Source organism: Cydia pomonella, chromosome 16 (genome assembly GCF_033807575.1).
Source record: "Cydia pomonella isolate Wapato2018A chromosome 16, ilCydPomo1, whole genome shotgun sequence".
Lineage (NCBI taxonomy): Eukaryota > Metazoa > Arthropoda > Insecta > Lepidoptera > Tortricidae > Cydia > Cydia pomonella.
This window is the reverse complement of record NC_084718.1, coordinates 14,213,796-14,229,189: the sequence shown is the minus strand read 5'-3', so window position 1 is coordinate 14,229,189 and position 15,394 is coordinate 14,213,796. Positions and strand designations below refer to the sequence as shown.

Sequence of the window (15,394 nt, the reverse complement as noted above, 5' to 3'; positions counted from 1 at the left end):
ACGACAATCGATCGCATACAAAATTATACGAGTATGTTATGTTGTGATTTTGATGAAACGGGCAGAAATTACGTTAAATGTTGATCAATATGGCGGAAAGGAACAATGGGGTACGTATGTTGTGTAAATAGATTTGTCGTGTTCCTTAATTTTTTGACATGTATTTTTGTATAATGCCGAACGCAATTTCAATTGAAAAATTTGGGTTGACATTTATAAAGGTAAGTAGGTATTTAAAAGGTAGGTAGGTATAACTCATTTAACAAAAAATAGTTAATGATTCTACTAATAGAGAGTCGGACTGCTGCCGTCTGAGTCTAGTTGTAAATATTGTATTTAAAATGATCTGGATTGCTCCATATTCTTAAAGAAATAATGTATGAAAAAAAGACAATACATATACTCTCGACAGGTCTTTACTTATGAGTTAAGGTAATAAAAAATAAATTTGCAAAAATAATATTAACCATGTATTTTTATAGTTATAAACTTAGTCAAGTGTAATAACATCTTACACAACGAAGTTTGTAAAACCGTAAAATATAATTATGGTTAAAAAAGTACGGTTACATTAGATACAAGTCTTGCAACATATATGATTCTAGTACTGTATATATTTAATGTTATTTCTATATGTATTTACACTATTTTTCTTTTCACTTTATCAAATCATTCCGCAAAAAACAAAACAGTACATTAAATTGTTGAAACTCAACTATCCTCATTGATATGGAGTAGCTGGGTCCACACAGAGCGAGCATACGCACGAGGTAATTTCCTCACGCACAAACCGGCCAGTGTGGACGTGCCTCGGCCGAGGCGGCGCACTCGGGCGAGGAAAACGCACGCGCCGCCTCGGCCGAGGCACGTCCACACTGGCCGGTTTGTGCGTGAGGAAATAAGTTCGCACATATGTGCTCGTTCGCTCGCTCTGTGTGGACCCGCCTAGTGTGTTGTAACAATGGCCAGAAATAATAACTTCTACTTGTGTTGTGATGTTCAGCTACTGTAGGCTTAATTTTATTATTTTAATGTATTTCTACTGGTTTGTACTTAATACTTTTATTTCTTAGATTACTTTGCATTAATAAAAGCTCATTTAGAGAGAACTAGCATGCGAGTTACGTTACATAGCAGTTTTTGGTCACTCGATTGAATTAGTAATCGAAACCTCAGTATCGGCAATTTAATCTGTTACAAATCAATATTTTTTATTATGAAGGAAAACTCGTATGCTATCATGTGTTTTTTTTAGTTTTGTACTTGGTAAAAGTGGTAAAAGGTTGTTGCATATTGTATAAATTTATCCTTTTTAAACTATTATTTTCATTGACTCACTCTTTCCTTTTTAGTTTGCTTATTCAATCATACTACTGCCAATAAATTGGATAAAATGATATCGAATGTTCATTGTATTTTCAACCTTATCGGCTAATTCGTTCAATTCAAAATGTTTTAAGAGATCCAATATTGTATCAGTATTTCGTTTTGGATCTACTTGCTAAACGTAATAAGTTGATAATAGAATGAACGATCGGCTTGCAGAAAAGATGCAATGATTCATGTATTATTTTGATCGTTAGTGGAAAGGAATATTAAAAAAAGAAAAACTATAGAAAGATCAACATGTTATGTTACTCGAAGGTTCAAACTTTGGTCTTTTAATATACGACGAAAGCTATATGTAATAACTTATAAAACTCAGAGGTGTCTCTTGTATGTAGTTATATTAAGAACATACAGGGGATTTATATTAGAGTATGGAATGTTAACATGTGTATAAAAAACACTTCTACATACACCAAAGGCACTTCATGAGCTATTCGTATGTGCGTAGACGTATACGTGCGCGTTGTAATATACATACAACGCTGCAAATTGTGTTAAAAGCATGAAAAGCGGTATGGTTGGTCTTTTAGGCCTTTTGAATCAATTTGATCCGTAGAACTAAAAAAAGGAGAGGAATTATGATTATCTTTTTTTTGTATGAAATTTTTTTTTGTTTGTGTGTGGTATTTAATGAAACGGTTTTTCTAAAAATATATTCCATAACTACATTTGAGTCATTTTTGTTTAATTAGATAGATTTTTTTTTAATACTACGTCGGTGGCAAACAAGCATACGACCCGCCTGGTTGTAAGCAGTCTCCGTAGCCTATGGACGCCTGCAACTCAAAAAAAAAAAAAAAAGGTAAAAAAAACTAAATGTAAATCTTTTTAAAATTGCTTTCTATATGAGGATATTAGGTATTATGTTTTATTTAAGGTATATTTTACATAAAAATTATTTGAACCGTATTGTATCTGGAAGAGGCCAAACTTGGTATGTTGTGAAAATTCGTTTTTTCTAATTTTAAAAAAGTGACTGTAATGTAATATTGAGATATATTTTGAGACCACGCACGACAGGTTTCTAGACAAAATTTTTTTATACAAAAAAAAGATGATGTCATAATTCCTCGGCATTTATGTCTTTTTTTGGTTCTACGGATCGAATTGATTCAAATGACCTAAAGATCAATCGTACGGCGTACCGATGTTCATACTATTAACACCATTTGCAGCATTTTACAGAATTTCGGGGTGTACCGCTTGGACTATGATATACCGCTTGTGTGACGTGTGCGTGCATGGCTCCAACATGTTAGCGCACGCGTGCGTGCTCGGCTACGCACACGCAGCCGGTATGATTTGGCCTTAAATGCAAGCAATTAGTTTGGCAAGTCAACTTGAACAGGTAGCAAACTTGAAAAATGTAGGCGCGAAGGATTAATTTCCCATTCAATTATGAATTTCGCGTCAATTTCTACTGACAAAGTTGGCTTTCCAGAGTGTACATACATTGGACTTTTACTGTTAGTTGGTTTAAATTGTTTCAGTAAAATTGTGCACATTTAATTGGAGGTGAGTACAAACACACATTTTTATATGTAAATGTTAAACAAAAATGCCAAAGGATATGTTGACTTTTTTAATGTTGTGAATTTACGTTTTGGTAGTAAAAAGTGATGAAAAATTTGTGTTTGTATAGAGGGCGATTGTCATAATTCTTATAGGTTGTAATGGTAAGTGAGTAATAAATGAAGGTATTTTTCATTATCCAAGTCTTTTTTCTAGAACCATAACTGAAACCACCCTATTAATATTGTATTGTGTGAATGTTTACTTTTTTATTATTATGCATGTAAGTGAGCTGCGAAATTTCATGGAAAAATAATGAATGAATTCATTGATAAAGTCGCCATGCAGTTTTACGGCTGGGTACCTAATGAGTCCTTGACATTATTAATTCGCATGCTCTGCCAACTGACTACTCTTGAAAAGGATTACTCTGAGTAATAAAATTCTGCCGAACGTGCCAAACTCTGCCAAAGGCCCTGAAAATCGTTGTCTGCGAAACGAATATCGGCGTAATTTTATTCGAGGAATAGGGTTGTTTCCATCTACAAATCTTAGGGCAGAATTATTGTATCCCAATAAATTCTTTTGGATTATAAGAACATGTTAAACTACTTTTAGGACCTGTAATGATCATATTTTTGTAAATATTGAATTTAAAATATCTTTTCGCGCACGTCACGTGACCAAACTCGAAACGTCATTGAAGATTCTGATGACGTCACAACTCTCGGATTGACACTGTTGACAGTTAGGCGATAAACAACAAATGACAAATGTCAGTTGACAGTTCGTATCTTCTACTACGTGTGTTTGTAGTTATGTGTCAAACCGTAAACTGTGACGTCACGCAATTTTCAAAGAGCGTTTTGGGCGCGAAAGCATCTGTCAAAATATATTTTGTTAATTTAACATATTTAAAGCCGTTTTTAGTGTAAAAGTTGAATTTTAGGGCAACTTTTACACTGCATTATGTCATACTCGAGGATAATCTTCATATAAAAATACAAGCAAGGGAGGTCCCTGACCATAGACAAGATTGTGTCTCTCAAATAGGTACAAATATTTTATTTCCTAAATGCTGCCAGTGAACAAAGTTTACGGCATATTCAAGATTTTTTAAATTAGTTACAGGCTACTCGTCGATTTCAATACATTGCACTTTTAAATGAGATGAAGACTAATTTATACAGATGTGTTGTAATTTATTTTGGCTAATACAAGAAATTGGGTAGATTTTTCATGCATTCTCTTATTCCTTTGTAGTAACGCGAATGCGAATTTAAATTGGACGATATATCAAAATAAAACACGTAATGAATGATTTTAAAATCAACATTTAATAATCAAAAGGTAATGTAGTTAATTGAAACTTATCATGGATAAAAATGTTTTTTTATTTTATTATTATTATTATACGGTAGTTACAGTCCTTCAAACACTTTTGTCAGTAGAATAAGCCGCGTAATTAAAATTTCCTACGGGCCTTTTTTTTGTAATTATTATTATTATTATTAATTCTCAACAATAATTATTGTGTCGAACATAATTACTTAATGATTAAAATTATCTACATTATATTAAAAATTAAAATAAATATTGAACATAATTATAAATAATTACAATTACAAGGTCAACTTCAAAGGTACACTTCCAATTTAACAATCACTTACTAGAAATTACAACTGAAAATCTCAAGACAAATCAAATGTCAGTCTACTAAAAATAACTGAATAAATTCCTATTACAATAATACAAAACATTAACAATTGCTTTTAGTAATGTAGACAAGTGTCTTAGAAAAAAAACACTAACATTGATCATCTGATGAGAAATCTGCTATACAGTAGTAGGATTTTCTCAAAAGATACTGTTTGAGCCTTGCATTAAACAATTTGCTATTTAAAATAGATTTCATTTCGATTGGTAACTTGTTAAACAGAAAGACTGACTGATAGCTAGCGGCATGCTTCATGATATTAAGACGTGGGACAAAGTTGCATTTCAAATCCTTCCGTCTAGTCGACAGCCTGATTTCCCTGTCTGTAATGCTCTCATATTTATTTAAATGCTTAATTAAATCTGTTAGGAGTACGAGGATATAAAGCGACGGCACAGTGAGGATATTAAGCTTTATAAAATGTTCTCTACAAGACTCCCTCTGAGGTATTCTAGCAATTATCCTAATAGCCCTTTTTTGAAGTATGAAAGCTGCTTCAATGTTATATTGATAACTATTACCCCATTGCTTGATGCTGTATCGCAGTTTAGACTCCACTAGAGCATGGTAAACTGCTTTAAGCTGAGTCGTATGAATTATATCCCGCAAGCAGCGAAGGGCATAGCATGCAGAGCTTATGGAGTTGGTTAGTACCTGTAGTTCATGTTTCCAATTCAACTGGGCATCAATATGGACCCCCAGAAATTTCACAACTTCAGCCTGTAAGATTTTGCTTCCGTTTAAAGTAATGTTTAGGTTTTCCGAAGTGTTCGAAGTAGCGGAAAATAAAATCACATTAGTCTTTTTAGTGTTAAGTTTTAAGTTGTTGGCTGTGAACCACATATTACAGGCCATCAAGACAGCATTTGCTTTGTCGTTTAATTGTGTCATGCTTTCAGCTGTGACTACCGCATTGGTATCATCTGCAAACACTACTAGCTTAGTCTGTGGTACTATATTTTCAATATAGGGAATGAGGTCATTCACAAACAGTAGAAAAAATAAAGGGCCAAGTATTGAGCCCTGCGGAACTCCGCGTCTAATCGTCACTATACTTGACCTGACCACCCTTTCAGTGTCACCAACAATTGATCTAAGCTCGATAAATTGTTTCCTATTTGCTAGATACGATTCAAATATCTTGTAAACATTTTCTCTGATACCGTAGTGCTCAAGTTTTTGTAACAGAATATTGTGGTCTACTGTATCGAAGGCTGAACTAAGATCTAAGAATATTCCGGCTACTTTTTTTCGATCATTTAACTGTGATACTACATCATGAATTAGGGTGTCTATACACTTATACTTCCGCCGATAACACTTCACGCCTACATTTTTTGAATATGCCGCTATTTTCTACTGATGCAAATGAGATGACAGACTATACGTATGTACTATCGGGAGCGTTGACGGTGAATCACTTCTCTTCACACTCAGAAAAAAATTGCCTCGATCCTTGCAACGAGCTAAACTCCGCCCCCTCATACAGATAACCAATTAAGATGCATGTAGGATTCTTGATCTGAGTTTGCACATGACGGCCACCACAAAGACAAGGATGGCAATAAACTTTATCTGAGCAAGCCTTTTTTTCAACACCCTAATTTTAAAGTGCCATGCGATTGGTTATGAGTGCCGTGTTATCGCCCTGCAAGACGTTTAAACGATTTTCTCAACGGTATGGTTGACCGTCAACGCTCCCGGTAGTACTTCAAATTTTGATCTTATCAACTTATTCATTTAATCTAATTCGTCCATCATTTCTAATAAATCTTCATGAGGGGATTTTGGCATATCAGGGACGAAATTAAGATCAGCAGTTTTGTTTCTGATTTGAGTTATAACGATAGTTTCGAATTGAGTATCTCGATTTATTTCAATAGTTTTCTTCTGAGATTCTTTATTATACAGTTCTATTGGTAGCTGTAACTCAACTTTTGCTTTTACGGTAGACACTTTTTCTATAGGTCCTAAAATACAACTAATCTCGTGAGTGTCAGCACATCGACTTTCATATTCCTCGACAGAGTTCTTCTTATTATCATATTTATAAATATTTTCCCCTAAGTTATTAATTATATTTGGACTTATTGTTGAAGGCAAATTGAACGTCCCATCCTTTCTTTGCAATCCCAGTCTTAGCAAAACGCTTATTTTTGTGTGGTATTCAGAAAACCAAAGTATTAGAGTGTTGTTTAAACATTTATAGTCTTCATCTATAAAACGTTGAGCCAATGTCTCGAATTTCCTCATCGTATGCTCGATGATGCATTTCGGAAAATTTTTAGGCATTAATATGGCAACACTTTTTAAATGTCGCCGGGTAATGTCAAAAATGTTTTGATTTGTAGCCACTGATAATTGCCATTTGTATATCATCGTCATTAAATCCCATAATTTGCTCATGGAATAGTCGTCTAATTTCATGATAGACGTGGCCGAGATATCCTGAAGAAGTTTCTTGACGACGGCATGTGTTGCGACCGGCTGCGGTATAAATAGCTCTTCTAAAAGTGTTGGATGTAGCAGCACTGTCACTACGTCGGTGAGTACTGTAACGTAACATTGATCATGATAAATGTTAGTTTTAGGTATGAAACAAATGAAAATATATTTTAGAAGCTTACGTTTTGTTTCAGTTCCGCAAACTAACCTCTTTCGGACTTCTCTGCTGCAATATTTTGGGCCTTTAATCTTTGTTCAATGACATAAATCATCTCACAGCCCAAGTTAACAGTAATAAAAGGAGTTGCAAAGTGAGACATTGTTATTGTGAAGAACTAGACCACTTAGTCTTCACTTAATTAATCAATACTTGTCAAAATGAGTATAGATTCTTGTTACGAAGGTATAATTGAAAAGTTAACTTTACAAGGCAAAGTAAAAGAAATATCGGAGAAACTATTAACTTGTAAAACAAATGCAGAAAGAGTATTGCAGGTTTATGACGTTATTAGTGACTTAAATGCCTTCCCAGAACCACTTGAAGTAAGTAAGTCAACTGATTTGTCTTTATACTACCGTAACCGTGGCAACGAGTGTTTCAAGAAAGCTCAGGACTTTGAGGCCTGGCAATACTACAACTTGTCCTTGCTCCATGCTCCTACAAGCTCAAATGATTATGCATTGGCTTTGTCAAACAGATCAGCTGTGTTTTTCTCTTTAAAAAAATATAAGGAATGCCTAAAAGATATTAAAATGGTACTAACTTTAAATTACCCAGAAAAGTTACATGAGAAACTTGTTAAAAGACAAAAGTCTTGTGAAGAGTGCCTTAAATTAGATTTGAATAACTTGAAAAGTAGATTTTCTGAAAGGTCTAATGAAATTTATGAAATAACAAAATTGAAAAGTCCTAGAGACAACACCTATTTGTGCGCTAGTAACAAACTCCAAGTGGCATACAATTCAGAGATGGGGAGGCATGTAATTGCCAAGGAGGATATAAAAGTTGGGGAAGTATTAGTTGAAGAAAATCCTTATTTCATCTTATTGCAAAAAAATGAATATTTATTCAGCTGCAGCTATTGTTCATCAAGAGACATGAATCTCATTCCTTGTGATAATTGTTGTTTTACTTTATTCTGTAGCAAAGAATGTAAGAATAAAGCAGAAAAGGACTATCACTCTATTGAATGTCCATTAATGGCTGCTCTTATTGATTTGCAATTCACAAAACTGGAATTGCTTGCATTGAGAACTACTATAAAAGCCCGCAATGACCATCCAGATTGGGAAAGTCTGTTCAAGTCAATTGAAGATGCGGAATCAAAATTAAACTCAGAAAATAGAGGTTGCGTGTTACAAGATAATAAGTGGATTTATGATTCTAAGTATTATGCATCTATTCATACCTTAGCTACAAATATTGAGAGGCGATCCAATTCTGATGTGTTTCAAAAAGCGGTGACTGCTGCAGTTTTCTTGAAATTTTTGTCTGACAGAACCCTTTTTCTCAATAATAATGAGAAAGCCCGTAGATGCGTGTCTGATTTGTTACTGATGCATATTATGACAAGTGCTACAAATATGCATGGATTGAGTACGAATATCGAGAATGCAGAGGGCAACTTTGTAGATGAGATGAGTATAGCAAGTGCTCCGTATGCCTTTCACAGTCTTCTTAACCATTCTTGTGCTCCGAATGTGGTGCGGTTCAGTAAACTGGGTTCTGGGAAGATGACTTTGTTTGCTCTCCGGCCAATCAAGAAGGGAACACAAATTTTTGATAATTATGGGTAAGTTGAGACTAAATATTTTTTCAAAGACATGTTTATAGTAACTGATAACGACTGACACATAGCTCACAGATGGCATTTAATGAGACTTCTTAACAGTGTTTGTTATTTACTTGTCCATGATGAAGAAATAAAATTTTGCTAATCATAATATATTTTTTTAAGATTAGCAAAATTTTATTTTTATTAAAATATTAAACATTTGTCACGCCAATACACAGGGGGCTCCTGTGCTGCCTCGTACAGTTCATTCTCGTTCCTTACCAGCTAACATTTTATATCAGTAATTTTATTAATGATTATTAATCAATTATATTTACTGTCAAATTTCAGATCTCATCACGCTCTCCAAGATCTGAAGACGCGGCAAGAGAATCTCAAATTCCAATACAAATTCGTATGCGTTTGCGAGGCTTGTGTCAATGATTGGCCCACTTACCTCACTATGAAGATGTCATTCCGAAAGAAAGTTCCAGCAAACCTTGTCTTACGCAAGGAACAACTTTTGAATCCCGCTATTATAGATAAACTACAGAAAGGAGATGTAGATACGGCAGTGAATATATTTAAGCCTCTCTGCGAGTTGACCGAGGTGTTGGACGCCTTTGCCCCTAACATAGAACTAGCAGATTGCCAAGAAACTCTTAAACAGTGTCTTGCAATCTTTGGGGGACTAGTGCCTTATGGATATAGTAAACTTGTTGAATGGGACGCTAAAATTAATAAGCACGGTTGTATTACCAAGTTTTTGAAGGGCACATATTTTTCTAATTAAAATAAGAACGTGTATTGGCGACTAATGCTTAGCGTCTTTGCTTTTAAATTATAGCTATAATTAACATTGGTGATTGATAAGAAAAGTTGTGCCTTAAGTCAGTAAGCAATCAAAGTGTTATCTTACATTATTTGCATGTAACATCACTGTAAGATTATTTATAAGTACATATATATTTTTATAAATGTTATAGTAGGAAGTCAGAAAAAGCAAATGTGTTTGATAGTATAAAAAATATTTTATTGTTTAGTACATACATACTACATTATTATGAAGGGATCATACCCTCGTAAGGCTCAAGGTCCTACCTATAGTACTTATTCAGTTCGATGAAATTTAAATCATATATAATAGGCGGGTCCACACAGAGCGAGGTATCGCTATCGTGCCGAAGGTAACGCGCGCGCTGCCTCGGCTGAGGCACGTCTACATGAGCCGTTTGCCGCGCGAGAGAATTGCCTCGCGACGCTGCTCTCTCTGTGTGGACCTAATTGGAATAGAGTTACGTTTGATTTGTTTCGTCTAAACAATATAAAATCAACTCTTACTATACTTTATTTTAATTTAGGTATAGTCGCGGACTGAGGGTGTATGCTGATAGCACAACAATTAAAGTCCGTGACTGTACATAACGTAAAACCACCCAACTATATAATTAAGTTTCATTGGTGTTGCCTGAATTTATCATTCCTTTTGTGAAATTGAATTGAACTGCGAAATAATATTCATACCTGAAGGAACATATTCGAGTTCCTATTTGGGCCTTAGTTGTAAGCATTTGCACTATAATTTTACGGTACCTACGGACTCATTCACACGAATCGCACGAGAGTTTAAAAGCGTCGGGCCAAAACGTGACGTTAGAAGTTCTGTACGCTAAATTCGATTTAACGGCCAACGCTCAAAGTCGAAAATCCAACAACGCTCGATAATAAAGCGCCAGCGCAACGTGTGAATAAGTAGGTACTTACATTTGTGTCAAACAAACGGTTTTTTAACGTGCGTTGTAAAAGCGCTAGTGCAAATGAGGCCTAAGTCAAGTAATATTAGGTCATGTACTCGTACATACCTACAGCGAGATGTTTATGAAAGAATTGAATTTATTCATAAACTGCGTATGTACTTTTGCAGCCATGTGTACATTATATAATGCAGCTGCTTCAGCAAGGATATGTAAATATGAGTATGTATTCAATTCAAAACTTATCCAAGTGCATACTTAATTACTTTGCATCATTCTAACTTTAAACTGTTTAAAGTATTAGACACATTAATTATTTCATTAAATTTAAGTCGATATATTTATACTGTAGTCATATAACTAAGAATGAAATAATTATATGTGCTAAGTTTATAAAAAATACGTGTTTTGAGTTCATATCTTGCCTGTAACAGCAGGGTATATTTAAAAATTTAAAATTGAACCGTAATAACAGCTAACACGTACGTACGGTAAGATGAACTAAAGCACCATAGCTATTTTTGAGTACTAAAATCTATACATATTTCTGAAACTTCAAAGTAGTATTGTCTAAGATTCTGGTTTTTTTGTTTTTGTTAATTATTATAATACTTACTCCTCTGGCGCAGCGACCCTAAGTGTGTCTTGGCCTCCAACACTACTGCTCGCCACTGATCCCGGTCCTGTGCAGTTTCTCGCCAGTCTTCAACCTGGAGCTCGTGTAGATCCGTGTCCACCACTTCCGCCCATCGATACCTAGGTCGACCGGCCGGGCTGTCGGTTTTCCCTCAAACGCTCTTTTCACCGCCCGATCGGTTCCCATTCGCTCTAGATGACCGAGCCACCGCAGCCTTTGCGCCTTGGTGACACCCATGATATTTGGCTCAGGTACTATCTGTTCGACTTCGACGTTTTTGCGGAGAGGAGAGGTCCAGGTGGCGACTAAGACCCTTGAGACAGAAGCTTTGAAAGTAGGCCTACGTATAAACCACGATAAGACTGAGTATCTTCACATGCGACGCTAAAAAACTGGTCGAGACAAACCTGCAGATCTACGTGTTGGAGATACTGTGTTTAAAGGGGTGTTTAATTATTATAATAATTATAAAATGTTGAAATTGATTGACACTGTTTGCATTTAATATTCTTTCCCACTGCTAAAATTTAGTTCCCTTACCATATCTATAACAATATCCATTAAAATAACTTAATCAAAAAATAATAATCTGTTTAGTTCACTATCTTGGGATCATAGACAAATAGCAGGTATCGAATTATCAAAGAGGACTGAAGTATAATCAATAATTCTTTACAAATTAAGAAGGTTGTAAGCTGAAGAATATTTAGACAGCAGTAACTGTCATGTAAGATGTCAGTTGCTAGTAAATTACGTAAATTACCTCTGAAAGTATATATGGTAACGGTGTTGATACGTTTTCGCTTCCTATTCAGAGTGGGTTAATACTTTTATAGTGTCGTTGCTTTGTGATGTGCCGGGTGTGATCACTGAATATAACTAATAAAATTAAGTTATTCAATAGGTATTTAGCTAACAAGACAACGAACGCCAGCAACGTTCAAGGTCTGTACGAGTAGTCTTAACAACTAATTTGTACTTACATATGTATGTTGGATACCGTCGGTAGGTATAAAGTGATTTACGTAGATACAATGATATAGAAGGGTTATAGGCGTTCTAAAATTGAAGCGCTTACCTTGTACAAATTGTACAAGTTGCCTTTATTCGCGCTTAGGCAACTTAGAAATGTGCACGTGCTAACGAGCTCTCGCACATGGTGTAGAAAAAAAGACAGCTAATGTTTAACAACGAGTAATTATGACAAAGATGAATGAAATGCGAAAATTTATCAAAAATAACAGATTTCTTTGTATTATAGAAATAAATATGGAAGTAGGTATATTTTGTGCTCCTTACGTATGAGTAAAACCTCTATCCACCTCTATCTATAGTTATATAATATAATTGCGTAGATATCGTATAAAGAACCAATTGCAGGTTGCTATACTTGTAGAGAACTAGAATTTTAAGAGGTTTTTAATTAATCACGCAATTGCGATAACAGTTCACACAAAACTAATTGCAAGATATGGTACTTATATAAAAGTTTAGCTGGATTGACATACTATTGGAGGGCAACCAACTCTCGGACTCATAATTCATTTTCAAGAACATGAAAAAGGTTTGATGAGGCGAAAAGGCATTACATAAATTACATCAAAAAAGTTTACAGTGGTCGCCAAACTAGGCCGAGCCTGTATCTTGAGAACCATGCATACCTGACAATTCTTGGGCTCATCGTCCCATAATATTGTATATATTCGTATATGGACGTCAACTCAAGGCACAGTTTTTTGCGGCAGGCTGATTTAGTATGCACAAACATAGGAGTAAATCCTTCTCTACCTTCAGCTAGAAAAGTAGGCATCATTAGCTAATATGTATATGTATCGTCTATATCCGAAAACTGGGCTTTACCGCAGCCAGAGCAGATGGCCTGAGCTTCCACAATTCGAGAACCCGCAGGTCTTAATAAGTCGTCAACGACTTTAATCCCAGAAACTTGCAGGAATCTGCCGACACTGTCAATTTGTCGTCAAAAAGACAGAATGTTCCAGGGCACTCCTTATAAATAGATCCGTTCATAGTCATAATTGACAAAGCATTCGTAAATGGTAGGACATTTATCCAATCTCCTTTCGACATGCTAATGTCTCCTTTCGCTTGACTGGAGCTCTTATGCTTCCACTGAGGTATATAGCGACATGCAAGTAAACTTTGTTTTAAATTAAAAGAGTCATTAAAACTTTTAATGACTCTTAGCACAGTTTATTTATTTATTTATTTATTTAATCTTTATTGCACAAAAGAAAACAATCTTATAGTACAAAAGGCGGACTTAATGCCACGAGGCATTCTCTAACAGTTATAGACACTTTTCCGATATTTGTTGACTATGATCAGAATCTTAGTCGCTTCTCCGCTAGAATTGTATTTCGTGTAGATGTTGAATCTGTCACGACAGTTAGGTAGAGCCCTTCTCGTATCTGGTTTTTCTGTAAAATTCCATAAGTATTCGACTGCCCTCTAAGCTTAATTTAATGTCCTTTTCGAATGCAGTATGCCCGAGAGAGCTATAAGAATTTCGACCTCTTCTTGCCACAAGCTTTTACCTTTCGAGGGCATTTATTTCTTCCTCGAGCAAGGGTACTCGACTACTCGTACATATGTTAACCTTTTGAACGCCACGTCTATCGTGTGCGGCGCTACACCGTATACACTTGTCGGAATGCGCGAAGGTTGATCCAGCGATCGATCAACAATCGGATCCGGTGTGCTAAACGCCATACAACTTTGTATGTAAAGTAAATCCTAGGCAGGTTCCATACCAAATTTCAGCTTAGTAGGATATCGGAAAATGTCCTAGTTTTACCTATTTATTCAGAACTGCACCCCCTTTTATAGGGGTGGGGGTGATATTCTTTGTTTGTAAATCCCAGGGTTCATGCGAAATTTCGCCTTTCTAGGACGTCGGGAAGTACCCTAGAGCTTTGTGTCAGTGAGTGAGTGCTCAAATCGTCGTAGGTATTTTAGGTAATGCTATTGATAAAATCTAAAGTAAAAGATCTTGATAAAAGAAAATGTAGGTATTGAATTAATATATTCGCTTTTTACATCTTATCCTGTGTGAGCTCTTTGGTGTTATCTGGCTAAGCTATGAGAGTTTGAAAATGAGAAGAAACGATTCGAGGAAACGTAGGTAGTTCCCGGCCTTTTTTTGTTCGTCTTGACGGGGGTACTACTTTATCCCCAGATATACCTTTACTACCTGTTACCCGCCGGAGCCACCGTGACGTGACCCAAGTTTCATAGGCGGGGATCATTCTTACCTGTATAGGGGAGGGGACATACATGGAGAAACTTGCAGAAGAATTCAAGCCTTTTTGAGCTTAATTTGAGACTTGCGCGATGTGTTTAACATTGACCCGTAATCTTTATTTCGTATATAAGTAGGAAATTTTTATTTTATTTTTTATGAATTTCATGAAGTTTCTTTTCACGAAAAACTATTTTAAAAGTAAAAATAAAGCATTCATGAATTTGCAGTTAGCAAAGATCTGCCCCCTTATACTTTTAATAAAAATCTCTTAAGAGGAAAGGGGACGGCTGCTTCTCTATACAAATGTAGTCCAAATTTTCCTCTCTGGATATTGACATTATGAAAAACATTTTTACATAATTTGATGTATAGTTATAACAATGCGAGATGTATATTAAGAATGAGAGCGCTGGTGGCCTAGCGGTAAGAGCGTGCGACTTGCAATCCGGAGGTCGCGGGTTCAATGCTATACCACCAATACCAATGAGTACCAATGAGTTTTTCGGAACTTATGTACGAAATATCATTTGATATTTACCAGTCGCTTTTCGGTGAAGGAAAACATCGTGAGGAAACCGGATTAATCCCAATAAGGCCTAGTTTCCCCTTCGGGTTGGTAGGTCAGATGGCAGTCGCTTTCGTAAAAATTAGTGCCTACGCAAATTCTGGGGATTAATTGCCAAGCCGACCCCAGGCTCCCATGAATCGTGGCAAAATGCCTGACAACGCGAGGAAGATGACGTACATTAACAATAGCTAACGTAGGGGAAGTTTTACTTTTTTAGATTTTTTGATTATTGTAAAAAAAAGATTACTGTAAAAATTTGGAGCGAAAATCAGTTTTCATACAAATTTTAAAATGCTCCTAACTCTTATAATAATAATTAAAAATTGGAATAAGTT

At 35.5% G+C, this 15,394-nt stretch overlaps 2 protein-coding genes across 3 annotated transcripts; one reads left to right on the top strand and one right to left on the bottom strand.

Moving 5' to 3' along the window:
- Positions 1 to 6,193: 6,193 nt before the first annotated feature.
- LOC133526477 (protein OSCP1) lies at positions 6,194 to 7,410 on the bottom strand. Of its 2 annotated transcripts, none has more exons than XM_061863131.1 (2): positions 7,272 to 7,410; positions 6,194 to 7,170 (listed from the first exon to the last, which is right to left on the bottom strand). In XM_061863131.1, exons 1-2 carry the CDS (start codon positions 7,381 to 7,383, stop codon positions 6,359 to 6,361), a joined length of 924 nt encoding a protein of 307 aa, XP_061719115.1. In that variant the 5' UTR covers positions 7,384 to 7,410; the 3' UTR covers positions 6,194 to 6,358. The 2 variants fall into 2 exon arrangements, 1 of the variants encoding a protein (XP_061719115.1); XR_009800731.1 differs by having other exon boundaries at positions 7,031 to 7,170; positions 7,246 to 7,385.
- A 28-nt stretch (positions 7,411 to 7,438) lies between these two features.
- On the top strand, positions 7,439 to 11,714 carry LOC133526476 (SET and MYND domain-containing protein 4-like). The gene is made up of 2 exons (XM_061863130.1): positions 7,439 to 8,856; positions 9,190 to 11,714. Exons 1-2 carry the CDS (start codon positions 7,442 to 7,444, stop codon positions 9,629 to 9,631), a joined length of 1,857 nt encoding a protein of 618 aa, XP_061719114.1. The 5' UTR covers positions 7,439 to 7,441; the 3' UTR covers positions 9,632 to 11,714.
- The last annotated feature ends 3,680 nt before the right edge of the window (positions 11,715 to 15,394 follow it).